At 58.5% G+C, this 18,234-nt stretch overlaps 6 protein-coding genes across 6 annotated transcripts; 3 read left to right on the top strand and 3 right to left on the bottom strand.

Annotated features, from left to right (window-relative positions):
* GGTG_13670 (hypothetical protein) lies at window positions 1-1,438 on the top strand. The gene is made up of 2 exons (XM_009231587.1): window positions 1-416; window positions 508-1,438. Exons 1-2 carry the CDS (start codon window positions 237-239, stop codon window positions 829-831), a joined length of 504 nt encoding a protein of 167 aa, XP_009229851.1. The 5' UTR covers window positions 1-236; the 3' UTR covers window positions 832-1,438.
* On the bottom strand, window positions 796-3,135 carry GGTG_13669 (CSN-1). The gene is made up of 5 exons (XM_009231586.1): window positions 2,754-3,135; window positions 2,628-2,672; window positions 2,284-2,564; window positions 1,431-2,195; window positions 796-1,342 (listed from the first exon to the last, which is right to left on the bottom strand). Exons 1-5 carry the CDS (start codon window positions 2,824-2,826, stop codon window positions 1,112-1,114), a joined length of 1,395 nt encoding a protein of 464 aa, XP_009229850.1. The 5' UTR covers window positions 2,827-3,135; the 3' UTR covers window positions 796-1,111.
* A 4,234-nt stretch (window positions 3,136-7,369) lies between these two features.
* On the top strand, window positions 7,370-10,953 carry GGTG_13668 (hypothetical protein; the record flags this gene model as incomplete). Its single annotated transcript, XM_009231585.1, has 5 exons — window positions 7,370-7,702; window positions 8,029-8,729; window positions 8,840-9,463; window positions 9,536-9,920; window positions 9,994-10,953. 5 exons carry the CDS (start codon window positions 7,370-7,372, stop codon window positions 10,951-10,953), a joined length of 3,003 nt encoding a protein of 1,000 aa, XP_009229849.1.
* A 325-nt stretch (window positions 10,954-11,278) lies between these two features.
* Window positions 11,279-13,575, bottom strand: GGTG_13667 (xaa-Pro dipeptidase). Its single transcript, XM_009231584.1, has 5 exons — window positions 13,359-13,575; window positions 13,232-13,293; window positions 11,924-13,130; window positions 11,768-11,855; window positions 11,279-11,690 (listed from the first exon to the last, which is right to left on the bottom strand). Exons 1-5 carry the CDS (start codon window positions 13,397-13,399, stop codon window positions 11,574-11,576), a joined length of 1,515 nt encoding a protein of 504 aa, XP_009229848.1. The 5' UTR covers window positions 13,400-13,575; the 3' UTR covers window positions 11,279-11,573.
* A 162-nt stretch (window positions 13,576-13,737) lies between these two features.
* Window positions 13,738-17,482, top strand: GGTG_13666 (exocyst complex component Sec15). The gene is made up of 8 exons (XM_009231583.1): window positions 13,738-14,561; window positions 14,636-15,880; window positions 15,946-16,055; window positions 16,137-16,272; window positions 16,338-16,630; window positions 16,700-16,856; window positions 16,928-17,181; window positions 17,240-17,482. The coding sequence occupies exons 1-8, from the start codon at window positions 14,511-14,513 to the stop codon at window positions 17,316-17,318; spliced, it is 2,325 nt and encodes a 774-aa protein (XP_009229847.1). The 5' UTR covers window positions 13,738-14,510; the 3' UTR covers window positions 17,319-17,482.
* Window positions 17,351-18,234, bottom strand: GGTG_13665 (transcriptional activator hap5). The gene is made up of 2 exons (XM_009231582.1): window positions 17,964-18,234; window positions 17,351-17,829 (listed from the first exon to the last, which is right to left on the bottom strand). The coding sequence occupies exons 1-2, from the start codon at window positions 18,195-18,197 to the stop codon at window positions 17,821-17,823; spliced, it is 243 nt and encodes an 80-aa protein (XP_009229846.1). The 5' UTR covers window positions 18,198-18,234; the 3' UTR covers window positions 17,351-17,820.

Genomic DNA, 18,234 nt, shown 5'->3' with positions numbered 1-18,234 from the left:
TCCCCGAGGACGACGACGACGACTCTACAAACAACCCCGGTGGTGGGAGCCAGGACCGGTCCGAAGGCGAGGGCGAGGACGAGGACGTGCCCGAGGACGAGCTGCGCGCCCGCCTGCGCGCCCTGGGCCTGCCCGCCGCGCTCTTTGGCGAGCAGCACCGCGCCCGCCTGCGCCGCCTGCGCCTGGCCTCGGGCGCCCCCATCCCCACCACGCTACCGCCCGTCCAGGAGCGGCTGATGAAGCTGGACGGCAAGGTGCCCGGGTCCAAGGAGGGGAGGAGGATGCTGGCGCGCCAGCTTACGAGCTACTTCAACATGGTGCTGGCGCACTGGCAGCTGACGCTGCAGAAGGAGGGGCACACGCCCGGCACCAAGGAGTACAGCAAGATGGTGCAGAGCCGCGACACGCTGAGGCCGGTGAGTCCCGTCCCCCTCGGTTCCGATACATGACAGATAATGTATGCATAAAATCCCTCTTCAAACCGCTGACTTTTTGTTTCACGTCCAGCTCTTCCGCAAACTAGAAAAGCACGAGCTCGACGACAGCATATTGACGGCGGTGGTGGAGATTATCAAGGCGGCGCAGGAGAGGCGCTACGTCGACGCCAACGACGGGTACCTCCGCCTCAGCATCGGCAAGGCCGCGTGGCCCATCGGCGTCACCATGGTGGGCATCCACGAGCGAAGCGCCCGGGAGAAGCTGCACAACGGCGAGAGGGGTCACGTCATGGGAGACGAGGTCACGCGCAAGTACCTGCAGAGCATCAAGCGCATGTTGACGTTTGCCCAGACGAGGTGGCCGCCCGAAGACCTCAACCAGCTCATGGGCTAATTTGGGTTGCCTTGTTACCTTGGGTACCGAATTGTATGGACACCGCATGTATGTCGATTGCAGCAAGCAGAATTTTCAGGTCAGCGAAAAAGTGTATTATGCCGACCCCCTCCTGCTGAAAACCCTCCTCCTTCGGAAATAACACAGGCAGAGCAGCTCATAGCTAAGGCTCAGAATATGAGTGGCCGTTTACACTCTTCACACGTACGCAATGTCCCTCGCTCGTCGTGCTCAAGAGTTCCTTGCTATCGTTGCCGCCGCCTGGAGAAGCCGGGAAGGGTCAAGCAGCCATAGGAGGCGTTTCCTCGTACCAGTCGTCTGTCACGGTGACCATGGAGGAAGCCACAGGCGCCCCAGCGAGGACCCTTCGTTGATTCCTAATCTCGAGGTCGGCGCTCATGAGGTTCATGCGCCTGAGCCGCTCGGCGGCCTCTCGCTCGTAAGCCAGAACTGTGTTGATAGCCGCCGCCTGCATCTGAGCTCGTGGCCGTGCTGTTGTTGTTATCACCATCTCAAGGCACATTCTTGTTAGTCGTATAGAACGTAGACGCCCGTAATCAAGACACGACCGGCAGTAGGGTATATAAGCAACTCCTCACCTTGTCCACTGTATCGATGCGAGCGTTCAAGGTGCCATTGCTGATCATAGCGACGAGTTCGTCCTCGATCGACTCTCCTTCGATGGCAAAGGATTCGTTCAGACACGCCAGTGTGACGCATGAGAAGGGGTTCAAGTACTGCGAGATGCACTTGCTCCTAATCTGGAGGTAAATGTAAGGAACGTGCTTCTGGAGGTAGAGGTCCAGCAGATAATCGGCGCGGTAGCCCTCGAGGATGACAAGGCACGCGGAATACCTGCCGTTGACGAACAGGGTGATGGCTCGTCGTATGTGCGGCTCCAGCTCTAGGAAAGGTCGGAAATTCTGGTTATCCAAGACCCTTGCCTGAATCTCCTTCCGGCCCATGGTTGCCAGTGACAGAAGACCGCCGTAGACGGCAACGTCGTTGGGACTGAGCGCCTCGGAGTAGTGACCGGAAGGCGCTTGGTTATCGGCCTTGAGGAAACTCTCGGCGGCCTCGCGGAACTTGGCCTGGCCCAAGAGGCTGACGCCGTTGATAGCGCGCAGGTAGGTGTCCAACCCTGTGTCGTCCGAGAGCTGGCCCTGCAATGCGGCAATCTTGTTGAGGTTCGCAATCAGAGTAGCCCAGTCCCGTTTCTGGAGGGCGATGTTGACCAGATGCTTGCCAACATCTACAATCTGCTTGGAAGTGGTGACGTCGGGGCGCATCCTCGAGTATGCCTCGGCGGCACCGAGGAGATCACCGATAGCCTCCAGGTGTTTTCCCAAGTCCTCGTTACCCATCTATAACGCATCATATCAGAATCTCGTACTCAAGCACTTTTGGCGTTATCATCGAAGCAGGCGAGCACGCCGAGGAAGCAAGACATACCCGGATACTCTCCCTCACAAGGTTGTTCTTATAGCCCTTGAGTTCTTGTTCGAGCCGGCGAGTTTCTTCTCTGTTTGCCTTTTCGGTAGCATCGGCCCACTGAGCATCAACCAGGGCCTCGGCTTCACGGGGAGAGGCCTGGCGGAGGAGATCCGCAGCCTCTCGGTACCGCGCGGTGTCCCTCCCTTTCTTGGCCTCTGCTAGGGCAGCCTTGAGCGCGTCCACACAGAGCGCGACGGAACTCTGGCCGATGAGCAGCAGTCGATCGAAGCGCGTCCTCCCTGGGCTAGTTAGTCCAGTGCCAATCACGTGAAGCGCCAGGGTTGTGACAAGAAACACCATACCTTTGTAGTTTGCGATGTACGTCTCAAGGTCGAACTTGGGGGCATCTGTGCGAGGTGGTGAGGTGGCAGTTAGTTGGGTGTGCTAAAAGGCAGCTCCGGTAGGGAATGCGTCGGGCAAGTAATCACCTTTAACCACAATCCCGCCTTGGTTATCCATGGCGGTGAAGTACTGTAGAAGCTTCTCCGGTGAAGCCGCCATTTTCGGTTCCGGAAGTAGCTATCGAGGGCGTGACTGTCTCCCGATGCTAAACATGAAAGACTACGTATGGTGATAGGACGGTTACAAACAAAGAGCCAAGAGAGACGCCTAGCAAGGCAAAAGGGCCTACGAGCGAGAAGGTTCACCGTCCAATAACTCGCGATGACGAGGTCCAAATGAGGGTGGAATTCTGATGCCAGGCGCGAATGGGAACAGACCAGTGGAGGCCCAGCCGGCTTTCGGCGACGTCAAGTTATGCAGCGTAAGGCTCTCACAGCCTTGCAGGCTGGTGGTGATGAATGGTTGTTGTGCTGGCGGGGGTGTAGTTGGTGAGGCTGGAGCTCAAGGTGGGGTAGCTGCCTTGGGCACTGAGCCTCAGCAGCTCTCGGCGGGGTGTGGCTGTCATCGTGAGCTGAATCTAGCTAGGGGACGCACAATTGCACACTGAGTGGGTCCAGGGACCGTAAAAAAAAAAGATGAGTTTGTCCACCAGGTACCGAAGCGGATGTTCGAACGTATTCTTTGCAAACAAACATCGTATTTGACTGTACCTAAACTCCCTGGTTACAGGGTGCCTCGCATTTTGCGAACAATGGAGCTTTCTAGCGTATTCACAAATCTCTCGATACGGAGGTCCTGGTAGATACATAATCCAGGTACGCCCGCTGTACCTAGCGCATGTCAACGCGCATTTGCCAGATCCCAATCACTGTTATCGAGGTGTGTGGGTTGGTTGGCAAGCGAGCGTTTCCAGATGGGGACATGAAAACTGGTCAATCTAATTTTGGGGGACAGCCAATGGCGGACGGTCTGCCAGTCGGCCGCCCGGGCTCGTTCCTCCGGTAGGGCCAGCCTCCTCAGGCAGGAGGAACACTGGCATCGGTGGTAGGGGTGCCCCCCCTGGGAGGTTGGATAACGGTGGGGTTCAGGCGGGTGTAAAATCATCACAACTTTGGGGCAGTTCGTTGCATGGACTCACCGCAATGTGTTCGCTGGCCACCTGGCCAACCAAATGCGCGCGCTCGCGGTCCCGGTGGAATGCTGGGTGTTGTATAAAGTGTTCGCCAGTGCGGGTGCTACGTGCTATTATTGCTCGGCTGAGAGGCCCACGAGCCCCAGGCGCTCCTCTGCGATCTTCGTCTCATGCTCGCGCAGCGAATTGGGTTTCCCGTCCCCTCTAGGGAAAGGGAGGGAGGGGTTGCAGTGGCGCCATGCAAGTCCGCGAGGACGCGCGGCCTTCTCCACATTTTAGGCTTGGCGACTGGGGCCGTTGTCCTCATCAGCTCGGCGGGCGCCAGCGGGCAGCACATTTGTAGGAGTGGAGGGGCTCCCCAGCATCAATGCGGTGCGGGACGGGGACGCGCACAGGGCGGTAGGCTCGCAGGGGAGCCTTTCGGGGCCCTGATGGGGTGGGAGGAGGGGGCGCTAGGGGGACTGCCTAGGAAGAGGTCGTGACGTGCTAAAAAGAGCATCGTCGAGCACTAGTGGGAAAAAAAAGGCACGGTCGGCAGCCGCAACAGCCAAGGGGTCGAGAATTACGTATGCCAAGGCTTACGACGACCCGCTTTAGCTTCTGCGCATTCGTCCCATGCACCCACCCCTGTTCCAGGAGCCGTCGAGTTGACCCCACCCTTGGCGTCAAAGTGTCATGGTCTTCGCTGTTTTGCGACTTGTTTCTTGGCCCTTCCCGCGACCGGCGCGCGCTCAAAGCCATCGTCGGTTGCGGTCGCGGCCTTACTCGCGCCGGGTACGCTACCGAGGAGCTCTCCTCGGAAATGCTGTCTGTCGATGCTGACTGGGCGGCAGGCGGCCAATGTTGTATGGGTCTGCATCGCATTGCAGTCGCCTGGGTGCGCTTGTGCACTTGAACGCATCGTAGTTGCTGCACATCAAAAGCTGGGCTCGAAGAGTTTGGAGCCTCTGCGGAAAGACGATCGATCTGTGTCTGTCACATCCCGTGTCTTGGTTTGTACATATACCCATTCATCCCATCAATACCACTTCTAATCCTATCGCCGCCATGCATCTCAAGCCGGCTCGAGCTAGAGCCCAGCAGTGTCCAGGCCAGACAGGGATAATTGAGAGCGCTGGCCAGATTTGCTGCTGCCCTAGCCGCAGCGCGGACGGGAATCCCAACACACAGACAGGACTATGTCAGCGTGGAGGCTAGCGTGAATCAATATCCTCGATAGCTCGAGCCTTGAGGTCGTGTTTGGCTGGCCGCCACAGGGAGCCGCCCAACAGCCCTTGTCGCGGGAATAAGCTGCACTTGGGTATCGGAAGTCGCGTAGTGCTGCCAGGTTGTTGTGTACTGTGTTATTTACTGTATGTAATCGACGCCAATGCGACTCTCCGAGCATCACCGAGCCAGAACGGAAGGCGCCGCGGGGCGCTGGAGACACTGGCGAGTCATCCATCACCCGGGATTTGGTAATTCGTTTGGTGCTTCTGTTTTCGCTTCTCTTTTTTGTTGCTGCTCAGACTTGGATGTGGTTCATCGTGTGTGGGAAACAGGATCCAATGCTGTTTTTTTTTCACGGTTTGGCACACCCCTACCCCTTCTTCCGCTTCCCCTCACCGCCGCTGCCCTACCCTAATTGCATTGCATCTCTCTGTTTCCAGCCCGTCTGAGTTGACGCCGCCGTGACGCCCACCCTCGACGCCTCCCCTCCCTGTCGCATATAGGGGCTTCCCTCCTAACATCGGCCCCATCATTCAGGGCCAGCGGACATCAGCAACATATCATCATCTCCAGTATCCTACCCACCCATCCAACCGTGCACCCTCCATCTCGGACCCACCCTCTAACGCTGAGAGCGGGACTTGATCCCTTGCCGCACGAATACAAGCAAAATACCCGCGACTTTTTTCCTCTTGTTTTTTTCCTCTTCGCTTCAGTGTGGATCTTGATTCTGTTCCGAGGTCTGTGTACCTGCCTCTACTTGCCTACATACTACGTAGTATATCTTGCCCCCCAGGTTGCACCGGGTACCAACCTCCTGGGGTCACCCACGCGGGCTCCATTTCTACTCGTCTGCTGCCTGTCTGTTCTGGTCTTGTTGTTGCAACGCCCTTTATCCGTCGAGGTGTCTCAACGGCGCGACTACCAACCATCTTTTCGCCGTGGAGGCCTGGCTAGCACCGAGAGGCACAGTGCCTCGTGAGGGTACTTACGAGAGTCGTTAGTCCGGCAACACGAACGCAGTGCGTGCCTGGCTGGCTGCAACGGGCCCGACGCTGGTCTTGTCCGGTGTTATCAGAGAACGGTAGCGCCCTATTTGACGCGCCTATCCCCTTGAACACCCACTTGCACACGCACGGTCTGGGGTTGTCGTCTATCTGGAAGGCCGGTGGTACTTTTCTAAGCTACCCGGGTTTTTTTTCCTGGAAAAAATATTCATTTATCGCTGATTTTATTTATTTGATTCTGCTGGCGGTTCTACTCTATCTCATCCCTCCACCTCTCTCCTGGTTCCTTCTTCTCAACCTGTCTTCTTGTCTCTTTGGACGTTTTATTCTTCGTCACCATTTTCGTCGTGTGTATCGTTATTTGGCTATAACACCCGCCCCTCTTGCCCGTCCCAGCCTCACGCCCAACGCTTGTCAACCGCTCCACGTGTCGACCTCATCGCATTTTTGTTCACTCACTCATCCTTTGCTACACCACGGTCCACTACCTAGTCCCTCCCCTAGTGCATCGCCCAACGCGTCTTTTGGTTGTGCTGCTGCCTCGATTCGTACTGGGCCCTCTAACATCCTACCGCAGGGAGAGCACGAGCGCTTTCTGGTGCGCGTCTCGCTCGACCCGTTGTGCTGGGACCCAGGCTGCCAACCCTCCACCGAATTTGGCACTGCAACCCACGCACTGGGACGACGTCTCAGAAGGGCAAAACCACAAGAAGGATGAAAGGCTAGGGGTGGACGACGCAAAGAATAAAAAAAAACGGGGTGTAAAACGAACGGGGCCAGGCTTTGCTGGGCGCCGGCGCATTGCAGTCCTTGGCTTTCTTGTCCTCGCCAGCAGGACTTGGCAAAGAACACCGCCCTTTCCTCTCACTGATATCCGTGCTTCCTCGCTCCTGTCCGCCCCCACCTGCGGTTGGCCATTCGTGGGCGTGTCTGGGCCAGTAACGATCGATTTGTATCTATAACACCAAGACATCGACCGGCGTGGCAGAACAACGTTCCTGTCCGTTCAGCGCGTCTTTATTGCGAACCCACGCCTAAGCCTTGTTGCTGTGGAAGCGGGAGGTCGCAGAGTGGCAGGCTCATTCGCGAGGAGGAGCGAGTGACGGATCAGGAAACACAACCAGGATCCGACAGCTGGAGCCGGACCCCAACACGAACCACTGCTGGTTTTCCAGTCCGCCACACGAGGCCGAGTCTCGGCGAGACGTTAATTTGTCTTGCCGGCGACCTGGGACCATGCTTCTTGCACCCCGCTAAGCCCCTTCTGGAGACATCGACTTAGCGACCAGGGGACCGACACCCAGAACCCGACGCACTGCTGGGCGGACCGTTGTAGCCGGTGCCGCCGCGCCTCATGGACGCGGCCGTCGAAGCTCGGGGCGGCGCCGCGTCGCCCTCTGGAGCACGGCCGCCCTCCATGTCCTCGCGACGCTCCTCGGTCAGCGTGGCGGCTGCCGCCGCCGACGAGCCCGCGCATGCCGCCTCGCCGCAGGACGTGTCAGGAGACGAATCCGGCCCGCAGTCCTGGCACCGCGACTCGCAGGATGTCGAGTCGGGGGCCGCGAGCGTCAAGTCGGGCGAGGCCGACCTCAAGGCTGACGGCTCCGGCGAGCTGACGAACGGCTCAGACCCGGCGCCATCCGCGCCGGTGCAGAAGCGGAGGAGAGTGACGCGCGCGTGTGATGAGGTATGTGTGTGCCCTGTGAGGGGAGGTTGCTGCTCTCGCGGATCCGCCATGTTTAAAGGAACCGTCAAGGTCTCGTCAGCGCGGCGCCATGCCCGTCTTCCCTCTCAGAAGCTCGAGCGAAAAAGGCTAACGTTCGTTGTGAATTTGGTGTCGGCGCAAAAAAATAAAATGTGACGGGAGATCGCCTTGCACGCACTGCTCCGTCTATTCCTATGGTGCGCCTTGACCCGAAGCCCGCCCTGCACCACCATGGCTCCCCGCTGACACCAACCACAGAGTGCACATACGACAAGCCCTCCAACAGACGACGAAACCCCGGCCCGCAGTACGTCGACGCTCTCGAGCAGCGTCTACAGAGGGCCGAGGCGCTGCTGCGCAAGTTCATCCCCGACGTGGACCTGGCCGACCCCAACCTCGACAGGAGCGTCCAGCTGGAGTTTACAAACCGCGCCAGGGCCCAGGCCTCAAGGATGAAAGGTGGCGACACGGGCGGTGTCGGCAAGAGCCAGGAGGACCAGCTCATGTCCATGATCGAGAGCATCGGGCACCTGGACCTGGCCGACGGCGAGTCCGACTTCCACGGCACTTCCTCCGGGGCCGTCTTCATGCGCCGCCTGAAGGCGCACATGGGCATCCACAACGACGCCAAGCCTCCCTTCCCTCCCAGGCGGCCCAGGCAGCCGTTCGCCTTCGACTCGCCCCAGTCCACGGCGAGCTCGCCGTTCGATCCCGGCGAGGGCGTGGGGCCCGCCATCTACGACCTGCCGCCCAAGGAGGTCTCCCGCAGCCTTTGCTACTTCTCGCTCAACTGCGCGACCTGCCTGCTGCGGATAGTCCACCTCCCTACCTTTTACGAGTCCTTTGAAAGGCTTTATGACAAAAAGAGCACGGAAAGCCTGGGCCTCGAGGACTACAGGGACCTTGCGCTGTTGTATTCTACGCTGGCCCTAGGCTCCGTCTTCTTCCCTACTGACGACGAGATTGACCCCGACAACCAGGCGCATTACAAAGGGGCAACGGAAAAGGGGTACGTGCTCCTTTTATAGTGTCTCTCGCACCTCTGGCCCTGCTATTTCAGCTGCGCACCAGCCGTGTACAGCCCAGTCGTATGAGACTAACCCTGTGGCTCCCCTGTAGGTTCAAGTTCTACACATTGGCCAGGTTTCTTCTCCAAGATATTACCGACTGCCACAACCTAGTGTCGTTACAGGCACTCTATTTTATGATACTGTACCTCCAGGCGACGTCAAACATCAGCGGCTGCTACGCCTTGCTGGGCATCGCCCTGAGGTCTGCGGTCAGGATGGGCCTTCACCGCCACCTGCCGCACGCCCAGCTCAACCCCTTCGAGGACGAGATGAGGCGGCGCGTGTTCTACGCCATCAGGCAGCTGGACATCTACGTGTCGGCCCTGATGGGCTTCCCCGTGCTGCTGAAGGCCTCGGACATCGACCAGCCGCTGCCGACCGAGGTCGATGACGAGTTCATCACCAAGGACGCCATAATCCCGCCGCCGCCCGGCACGCCGTCCTTCTTCCAGGCGACCAACGCCCACGTCCGCCTCATGGACCTGCTCGACAGGGTGGTCCAGGAGGTCTACCCGCTCAAGGCCGTCGAGGAGAGCGGCAAGGGCGACCAGGTCACCTCCTTCACGATACGGTACTCCACCATCAAGGCCATCGAGGCGGAGCTGCAGCAGTGGTACGAGCAGCTGCCCATCGCGTGGCGTCCCAGCCCCGAGGGGCCGATCGAAGTTATCAGGTGAGTGCCGCGGCGTTAGTTATTGTTTCGAGGTGGAGGATATTGGCTGACACGAGGCTTTCCGGCTTGCAGAGTTCGCTCGCTCCTCCGCTTCTCGTACGCCCACGTGCAGATGATGCTCTACCGCCCGTTTCTCCATTACGCATCTCCCCGCCTTTCAGCAGGGAAGCACGTCGACGAGCGGTACTACGCGTGCGCGGCCGCCTGCATCAGCGTCTCCCGAAACCTCATCCACATTGGGATCGAAATCAAGAGGCAGGGCGTCCTCATCGGACCCTACTGGGTGATATTGTACACGCAGTATTTCGCCATCCTGTCGCTCTTGTTCTACGCCCTGGAGAACCCCGACAAGCCGGGGACGGCCGAGATCCTGGCCGACGCGCACGCCGGCAAGGAGCTGGTCGCAAGCCTCTCCAACCGGAGCCTGGCGGCCGACCGGGTCACTGAGGCCCTAAGCGTAAGGCCGCAACCTGCCGCTGCTGGTATCTGTTTTACGTGGCCACAGCTAACATTTTCTATGACACAATCAGGCCCTCTTCGAGCAACTCCCAGACCGGCTGCGCAACCCCGGGGACCAGGCGCGGGCTCACGTGCTGGCGACCAAGAAGCGCGCGGCCCCCGGCGGCGTGTCGGCGTCCTCGCCGTCCTCGATCAAGGACCAGCCCGGCGGAGGCGGCGGCGGCGACAAGAAGCGATCCGAGAGCATCGTGCGGACGCACAGCGGACGCTCGCAGGAGAGCGCCCGCGCGGCGGCGGCGGCGGCCGGCAGCCGGCCAGCCTCTGTGGCGCAGCAGCAGCAGCAGCACCGCATACCACTCGACGCCGCCACCGCCGCCGCCGTGCAACATGCCAGGGCGGCGGCGGCCGGCGGGCCCGCGCACGGCTTCATGTCGAGCTTCGGGGATCCGGTGCCCCTCGACGTCCTGATGGCGAGCAGCCAGAGCCCGGACCCGGGCGCGGGCGGGTTCAGGAGGCCGCCCGAGCAGGGGGCCTTCGGGCAGGTGTCGCAGCATCAGCACAACCAGCAGCAGCAGCAGCGCCAGGCCAGCACTAGCAGCAGCGGTGACATGTACAAGCTCGACGCCATGATGTTCCCGACGACCGACCCGTTCGCGTACCCGGCGCGGACCGCCATGGCCCACCACCACCACCGCGACGCCTCGGTGCCCGGCGGCGGCGGCGGCGGCAACGTCGCGACGGGGCAGGGGCAGGGGCAGGAACAGGCGGACGGCGGTGGCATGTGCTACTACGAGATCGAGGGCCAGCTGATCGGGTCAATGCCGCAGTATCTGGTGCAGCCGGGGGCCATGGGGGGCCCGGCGGCGCTGGACGACCTGGCCGCGCAGATGTACGGCATGGCCCCCTCGCACATGGCGCCGCCGCACCATCGCCAGCACCACCACCACCCCCACCAGGACGACATGGACGACATTCTCCTAACGGACCCGAGCAGCTTCGACTTCCTCGCGCAGCAGTACCGGCGGCTCTGAGTGCACTCTCGAGGTCGTCTCCCTCCTGGCCACTCACTGCCTCCCTCCATAGCCCCTCGACACTTTCTTCCATTTGGCGACAATTCACCATTCGCTTCTCTTCGTTCTCTCGTCACTTATTTCTACCTTCACTTCTGGCAATCGAGATACCCCCCCTTTTTTTTCCCCCACGGACAAGTCGCGCAGAATCCCAAAATCATCTGCCGACGAATTCACCTGGCGGCGCAACCCCTGTGAACCCAGCCACTTTAGGTTCCCTCCGCCTCTTCTACTACTTTATTCTTCTTCTTCTTTTCTGCGCCGGCACGGAATCGAGATTTAGCATGGCGAATTGGATCACGGGCATTAAAAGTGGCTGGGAGGATAGACCGGAAAAATCGAGAACAAATATTAGAAATAAAAGAGTACATGAATTACAAGATTTCCTACGAAATGTGACGGCCATCCATGCTCGCAGCCAAGAACACGTTCCACACTTCGGTAAACAGACAAAACATACCAAGCTCAAGCCTCGACTCGAGGGGTCCCGTGTACTTGGACGACATTCACCATTGCTCACAGGCCCCAAATGAAAGTGCGCACTGATAAAAATCGCTCCATAAATCCAACAAGCCTCACCATCACCGGCTGTTAATGATACGTAGCGCCTCTTCGCCCTTGGGCGCGGTGGACATGATCTCGTAGCCATCGCTCTTGACAAGAATCATGTCTTCTATGCGCACACCCCCAACCTCCCACTGAGATGTAGCATGTTAGCGCTGCCATTTATAGAAGGGGTGCCATCCGAGAGTTCGGGTACGGGGTTTTCACATACGTATCTCTCTAGCACACCAAAGTCGATAAACTTTGCGCGCGTTGGTTCGTCCTCGGCGAAGGCTTTGATGTACTCGCGGTTGAAGTAACTGGTACGTAATGAATTGTCAGCTTCACAACTAGGCCAGGTAGCTCAGGAAGGCCTTATCTCGCGTACATTCCCGGTTCAATGGTGACGATCATGTTCTCCGCGAGTTTCCCGACCTCGTCCCACGTGTGCTTCCCGTCCGACCCGTTCCGGATCATGGCCGCGGAAAACTCGGCGGGAATGAGAGTCCTCTTGCCGATCTTGCGCAGGGAGCTCGGCCCGTGGCCCATCAGCCGGTCCGACAGGACGTCGTGGACCTCCAGTCCGACGTGGTGGCCCAACCCGTGCGGGAACAATGCTGAGACGACCCCTGAGGCGAAAATCTCGCGCGCGCTGCCGCCGCTCAATATTCCGAGCCGCAGCAAGCCTGTTACTGCGGCCATCTGGGCTGTCAGGTGAAGCTCTCGGTACGGGACGCCCGGCTTGACCTTTTGGATCGCTGCGCGCTGCATGGCATCAACGATGGCGTAGATTTGAGATGCCTCGGGCGTGAAAGAGCCGCCAATGGGGAGGGTCCGGGTGATGTCGCTGGCGTAGCAGTTCCACTCGGCGCCGGCGTCGAAGACAATCACCTGGCGACCCTCGAGGGACTCGTTGTTGGCGTCGTAGTGCAGGGTGCCCGCATTTGGGCCAGACCCGGCAATAACGGCGTATGATTGTTGGTGAGAGCCGTTGGATATGCAGCTCGCAAGGTAGGTGGCTTCAACATCCGCTTCGCTCCTGAAGTTCCTCAGGCGAGCGAGAACTAGCTTGTGGGCGGCTGAGGAGACGGCGGTAGCTTTCCGGATCTGCCTGACCTCGTACGGTGTCTTTACGACGCGTGCCCTGTCCATGGCAGGGAGCAGCGCTTGCGTGTTGAGCGTAATCCTGCCACGATGGTGTTCGAGAAGCGGGGTTTGCGTGTCATGCAGAAGATACAAGACGGCGCCCGTGTTGCTGAGATGCTTGGAGATAAAGCGCTCTACCGAGGTAACATAGCGGCAGTCGTCGATATCGGACTTGGCGAGACATTCCTCTTTGCCGGGGATCTTGCCGTAGTAGAGCTCCTGCCTCGGCTCGCGATAAGGAACCCAGAGAATCAGGTTGTCCGAGGCAATGTCATATGTCACAGCTGCGTCCGGCACGGTTGAGCCCGTCAAGTAAAAGAAATAACGGCGCTGACGAAACGCCGGGCCCATGTCCGAGTCCTCATAATGCTGAGTGGGCAGGCCTGGAAGGTAGAGAAGGCCACTTTGGACATTCAGCTCCTTGGCCACCTTCCTCGCATGTGTTTTAGCTGGAGGTGAGAGAGGAAAGGGCGTGTATGTCAGCGACTAGGTGTCTTATCCACCACAACAGCCCATAAGAGAGGCTCGTGCAAGTCACCAAGACTCATACCGGGATATTTCTCATCGGCAGGAAGCACGGGCGCGCATTTCGAGCCTTTCACTTCAATCGCCCTGGCAGTCGAGAGCAGCGTAAGCAGAGGCCATCTAGCCCAGCCGCATTTGTGAGCACTTCTTACAGCGCGTCGAATTCGTCCACGAAGACCAGGTCATGATCCATAGCTGTTGGGGCCTGAAATGATTCAAGCTGGTAAAGTTTGAGTGGAGGAACGTTTGTTTGGGGCTGCTGGTGAATCGCTCTGGATTTGTCTCCAGTGCATGGAAAGCTCGGAAGATTGCTCGTCAACAAAGAGAAGCAACCCGGAGGATGTGGAGGAGGTGGCAGCGATGTGCAGGAGATCCCCTAGGGATAGCTGGGCACAGGTGGGTGGGCGGCGGTCACGGGCATGTGATACACATCAATCCGACGCACGCAGCGCCAAACGGGCAGGTGGATTGCCGATAAAGGACAGAACCCCCCACTTTCCTTGGCAGTACGCCAAACACCACACCAAGTCATGTTGCTGCTGCAGTTTACGCCCAAGCGGTGGCGAAGCCATCTCTGCATCTCGACATTGCAGCTGGCCAGATCGGACGGCGTATGCGCCGGGCGCACGCCGTCTCATTGGCCTCGCGCCGCCGCCGTCACTCTCATGCTGCCCATGTCATGGCTCTCGTTGTATAATGGTCCAGACTGCATATTCGCCTGTGAATCCCAAAAGGCGCTAGTCCATGAGTGAAGAAGGTTCCATGGCCAGCATCCCACCATGACAGCTCAGCCCCAGAGGTCGCAAATCTCCAAGTACTCCATGCCCAAGCGCTCGCCAAGTATCCTAGAGGGCGGGAGGCACAGGTGGGCTTCTGGGGGAGGTGTGGGTCGGATGCGGCTCAACCGGCCTAGCCGCATTTCGTGCCTAGTGCATTCAGGATGTCCCTGGCACTTGCACCGACCACTCACCAGAGCTGCCAGCCTTGGACTTTGTCGACGCAGGCTCCGACATCTACTTCTGAGCGACACATGACTACAGCACGCTTTGTGCATGCTGGTTTCGGAGAGGCACAGCGTCTGCCGTAGCTTTGTCCTCACCTTCCCACCTGCGCCGAGATAGTTGGTCCCCGCCACGACATCCCGACCAGACCGACCGCGGGTACGGGCCGAGCCCACCCGCCCTACCGAGTAGGCGCACAACGAGGAGGCACCCGAGCGCATCGAGGGTCACCCGTACATCTTCCCAGCGACGGCCTGGCTCGCAGCCTCAATTCCTCGGCACGTCTAGGTCTACGAGATCAGGATGCCACGCAAACCGCAAACCTATGACGACTACGGCTCGGCTGTACCCCAGGTACGACTGCAGCCGTGGACAGACACCGTCGGTTGTCCTCGTCATTTGCGCCAGCTAACATAGTTAACGCCAAGATCATCCTTGCCTCCTCCGATACCGACTTTCTCGACGAGCTTATTCCGGTGCTCAAGGATGCCTCGCTAAGCGGGCGCATGAACTCGCTCGTCCGGGGCTTCTCGCAGTACGCCGAGGAACGCGAGGCAGATATCGAGACTATCGGCCTGACCAAGCACGAGGAGTTCCTGAGCTCTGTCAACCAGCTAGAGAAGGTCCGCGAGGGCACTGTCGCCCTAACCGCTGAGATCCTGGAACTTAACCAGTCAATCCAGGCGAGCACCGAGAAGCTGGCGGAGCAAAAGCAGGGCCTGGTCAATACGAGGGCGGTACGCCAGAACATTGCCGACGCCGCCGAGGTGCTCAAGGAGTCTCTCAAGATCCTACACGCCGTCAACAATGCCCTCGAGCTTATCCGGAAGAAGAAGTACTACGGCGCCCTGAAGTCGCTCGACGACCTGCAAAATGAGCACCTCATCCCGACCATCCAGAACAAGTACGCAACCCAGCACAAGCTGGCCGACCTGATACAAAAGTCAATCCCGGCATCCCAGAAGTCAATCTCGGATGCCGTCATGACGGATCTGAACACATGGCTGTTCCGCATTAGAGAAACGTCGCCCTATCTCGGCGAAGTCGCCATGTGGCACACAGAGATGCGCCGGGAGCGTCATCGCGAACGCATCGAGAAGAGCGCCTATCTGAGCCGCTTCAAACTCAACTCGGCCATTGAGCTGGTCTTTGACGAATCCGAGGAGTTTGACGTGCTGGACAACGAAGAGCTGCAGGTCGACTTCACCCCCCTATTCGAGGCGCTCCACATCCATGACGCCCTAACCCAAATCGAAAGGTTCCGATCCGACTACGCGGCAACGAGGAGACAGCAAAAAGATCTTCTTCTTCCGAGCCGCGTTAATATCGAGTCTGAGGAGGAACCTACCCTCAGCGCCCTTCTCGAAGGCATTGCCGGCTTCGCCATCATCGAGAGGGCAACAGTGCAGCGAGCACCGCAGCTACGCACTTCGGCCGACGTCGACGAGCTGTGGGATTCCATGTGTCGAGCCGCCGTGACCGTCACGACAAAGGCGCTGAAGGATGTGACCAATGCTGAGGTTCTGCTCAACATGAAGGTCCGGATATCTCTATTCATCCAGACCATGGAGGGCTTGGGGTACTCGGTCTCGATGCTGGACAACTTCCTCTTGACTCTCTTTGACAACTATGCCGAGCTTCTCAAGCGCCGGTTTAGTGATGACTTCCAGGAGGTGAGTGTCGTGATCTCCCTCCAGTCCGGACCTGCCACACCCCAGCTAATCAGGGCCGGTTCTAGATCGTCTCCACGGACGACTACATGCCAATGGCAATCAATAATGTGGAAGAATACGAGAAGGTTGTCAACGTCAGCTGGTTCACCCCTGAAAAGCCTGCTGAAGAGATGAGGCAAGTAATTTACCTTTATCTATCCACCGCAAGTTATAGCTAAGCCGGGTGCTAACCTTCTTTTTTTCCCCTCATGTACAGCTTCCCTTGCGTCCTCCCATTCTCTCAGATGTATCCGCTTTGCTGCATAGATATTCGGAACTTCCTTAACCAATTTTATTTCTTCTCTGACGACCACTTCCAACACCCCAACATTATCGACGAGACACTCAGAAAGGTATGTTTGAAGCCTAACTATACAACTGCGCTCGGTTCGTAAATCTCACTAATTCATGATCGCAGTCCCTGGATTCCCTCCTCACTGAGAAGGTCTGCCAGTCATTGGTCGAGAGGTTGAATTCTCAGTACCTCGGCCAGATTGTGCAGATCTTGATCAACCTAGAGCATTTCGAGACGGCCTGCCAGGAGCTTGAGCAGCTGTTGATCAGAGCGCGTTCCTCGACCTCTGCTGGCGGACCAGTCTCTCTTAGCGCAACGGATCAGTTCCGAAGCAACAAGAAAACGGCAGAGAAGCGCATCTTTGAGCTTGTCAATTCCAAGATTGATGACCTCGTTGACACGGCCGAGTACGAATGGTAAGTTGCCGCGGAAGGGAAGAAAAAACGAGGGTTCGTCGAGGGACGCGCTTGCTGACCCTGTTGTAGGATGGCCACCACCCCCCAACTCGAGCCGAGCAACTTCATCCAGACCCTCACTCGGTATCTATCCAACATCATGAGCTCGACCTTGCTAGGTCTTCCTCGGGAAATCAAGGAGCTCATCTACTTTGATGCTCTCAGTCATGCAGTAGAAAAGATACTAGTGAGTCAAGTTTGTCAGCTCTCTTGAGGTGCGAGAGAAGTTGGGTGTTGACATGTCGTTCGACTCCACAGTCCCTGCCACTGGCACCCGAGGTGAAGCGCATCAACCCCAACGGCGTCCAGGCCATGGCGACCGACGTGCTGTATCTCACAGAGTTTGTGGACAGCCTGGAGAATTCCTTCATGCTCAGGCAAACGCTCGACGAGCTCCAACAGACGGTCGACTTGATGAAGTCGGGCAACAGCGACGAGTTCTTCGAGGTTGCTGTGCGGAACAAGAAGTATCCTCTTGTCAATGCAATGAACGGACCGGTGCTGCTGGAGAAGTAAGTCCTGCCGAGGAGTGGCAAGAAGGAAAAGGCTGTGATGCTAACGTTTACCTAGACTTTCCAATACGGTCGAGAGCACTCCGAGGGGAACCCCTGCACTGGCAGGCTTCTCGTCCCGCTTTGGATTTAGCTGAGCGCATACTGCACCGCGTCGAGCCAATACTTGCTCAGTGCCCCCCATAGAAACAGGCTGAGGGGAGGTCGAGTGGAAGGGAAGGATTTATGCCCAGGGAGAAGGGTTGTATACGATACCAGAGACTATCTCATGAATTCATTTGCCCGCAAGTATACCCATGTGCCATCCCTCATCATAAACCCATGAAACAGCGAACGGCCGCGCTCGGACTCGAAACCCAATGGTCATGTTACGCCCAAAAAAAAAAGCAAGAAAGAAAAGCCAACTTTTGGCTGGAAAGATTCTGACGTCGCCATATCCCCTCTTTCCTTGCAAGACGCTACCTAGGCACTAACATATGGGCCTGTATCCGGTACCAGACAAGATCCTCCCGCTCAGAAACAAGCCAAAAAGTGAAGTAGGAAACATTTCGCCACGAGAGGACCTAAACTGTGGCTTCTGTCGATGTCGCACGAGTCGGTGGTGCCGCCTCATGCACTGGCCTGCACCAGATGTCACAATCAGGCGCTCTATCGCGAGGGATGGTGATGGGCGTGGTTAGAAACGAAGTGAGCTGGTACAAGAGAGAGGAGAGAGAGAAGGGCAGAGTGAGGGAGAGTGAGAATGGCCATGGGATGCAGCGGACGGACAATAGCCGACTCACCTGTTGCGGCTGCATGGCATAGGCGTTTTGGTACATGGTCGGGTCGACCTCGTACATGGGCTGCTGCGGCTGGCCGTAGGCGGCCGGGGCGCCGGCGGGGACCTGGCCCGGGTACATGTTCTGGGCCTGGCGGTAGTCGGCCTCGGCCATGGGGTGGGTGGGGAGGCCGTACTCGGCGGCGCCCATGTGCTGGGCGTGTCCCTGGGGCCCCGGGACGCCGCCGTGGCCGGCCATCTGCTGGGGCTGGCCCGTGGCGGCGGCGGCGGCGGCG

Source organism: Gaeumannomyces tritici, assembly GCF_000145635.1.
Source record: "Gaeumannomyces tritici R3-111a-1 unplaced genomic scaffold supercont2.30, whole genome shotgun sequence".
NCBI lineage: Eukaryota > Fungi > Ascomycota > Sordariomycetes > Magnaporthales > Magnaporthaceae > Gaeumannomyces > Gaeumannomyces tritici.
This window is presented reverse-complemented; position numbering and strand designations above follow the sequence as displayed.

What these genes read in the sequence shown, in the direction of transcription:
- GGTG_13669 (XM_009231586.1), bottom strand. Translation starts at nt 2,826, where the DNA reads ATGGCGGCTTCACCGGAGAAGCTTCTACAGTACTTCACCGCCATGGAT. An exon ending in AGGCGGGATTGTGGTTAAAG is followed by an intron (nt 2,673 to 2,753) that starts GTGATTACTTGC and finishes CACCTCGCACAG; the next exon opens with ATGCCCCCAAGTTCGACCTT. An exon ending in GTACATCGCAAACTACAAAG is followed by an intron (nt 2,565 to 2,627) that starts GTATGGTGTTTC and finishes TAACTAGCCCAG; the next exon opens with GGAGGACGCGCTTCGATCGA.
- GGTG_13666 (XM_009231583.1), top strand. Translation starts at nt 14,511, where the DNA reads ATGCCACGCAAACCGCAAACCTATGACGACTACGGCTCGGCTGTACCC. An exon ending in ACGGCTCGGCTGTACCCCAG is followed by an intron (nt 14,562 to 14,635) that starts GTACGACTGCAG and finishes GTTAACGCCAAG; the next exon opens with ATCATCCTTGCCTCCTCCGA. An exon ending in GGACCGGTGCTGCTGGAGAA is followed by an intron (nt 17,182 to 17,239) that starts GTAAGTCCTGCC and finishes ACGTTTACCTAG; the next exon opens with ACTTTCCAATACGGTCGAGA.
- GGTG_13665 (XM_009231582.1), bottom strand. Translation starts at nt 18,197, where the DNA reads ATGGCCGGCCACGGCGGCGTCCCGGGGCCCCAGGGACACGCCCAGCAC.
- GGTG_13670 (XM_009231587.1), top strand. Translation starts at nt 237, where the DNA reads ATGAAGCTGGACGGCAAGGTGCCCGGGTCCAAGGAGGGGAGGAGGATG. An exon ending in GCCGCGACACGCTGAGGCCG is followed by an intron (nt 417 to 507) that starts GTGAGTCCCGTC and finishes TTTCACGTCCAG; the next exon opens with CTCTTCCGCAAACTAGAAAA.
- GGTG_13667 (XM_009231584.1), bottom strand. Translation starts at nt 13,399, where the DNA reads ATGGATCATGACCTGGTCTTCGTGGACGAATTCGACGCGCT. An exon ending in GTGGACGAATTCGACGCGCT is followed by an intron (nt 13,294 to 13,358) that starts GTAAGAAGTGCT and finishes CTCGACTGCCAG; the next exon opens with GGCGATTGAAGTGAAAGGCT. An exon ending in TGCCGATGAGAAATATCCCG is followed by an intron (nt 13,131 to 13,231) that starts GTATGAGTCTTG and finishes TCTCACCTCCAG; the next exon opens with CTAAAACACATGCGAGGAAG.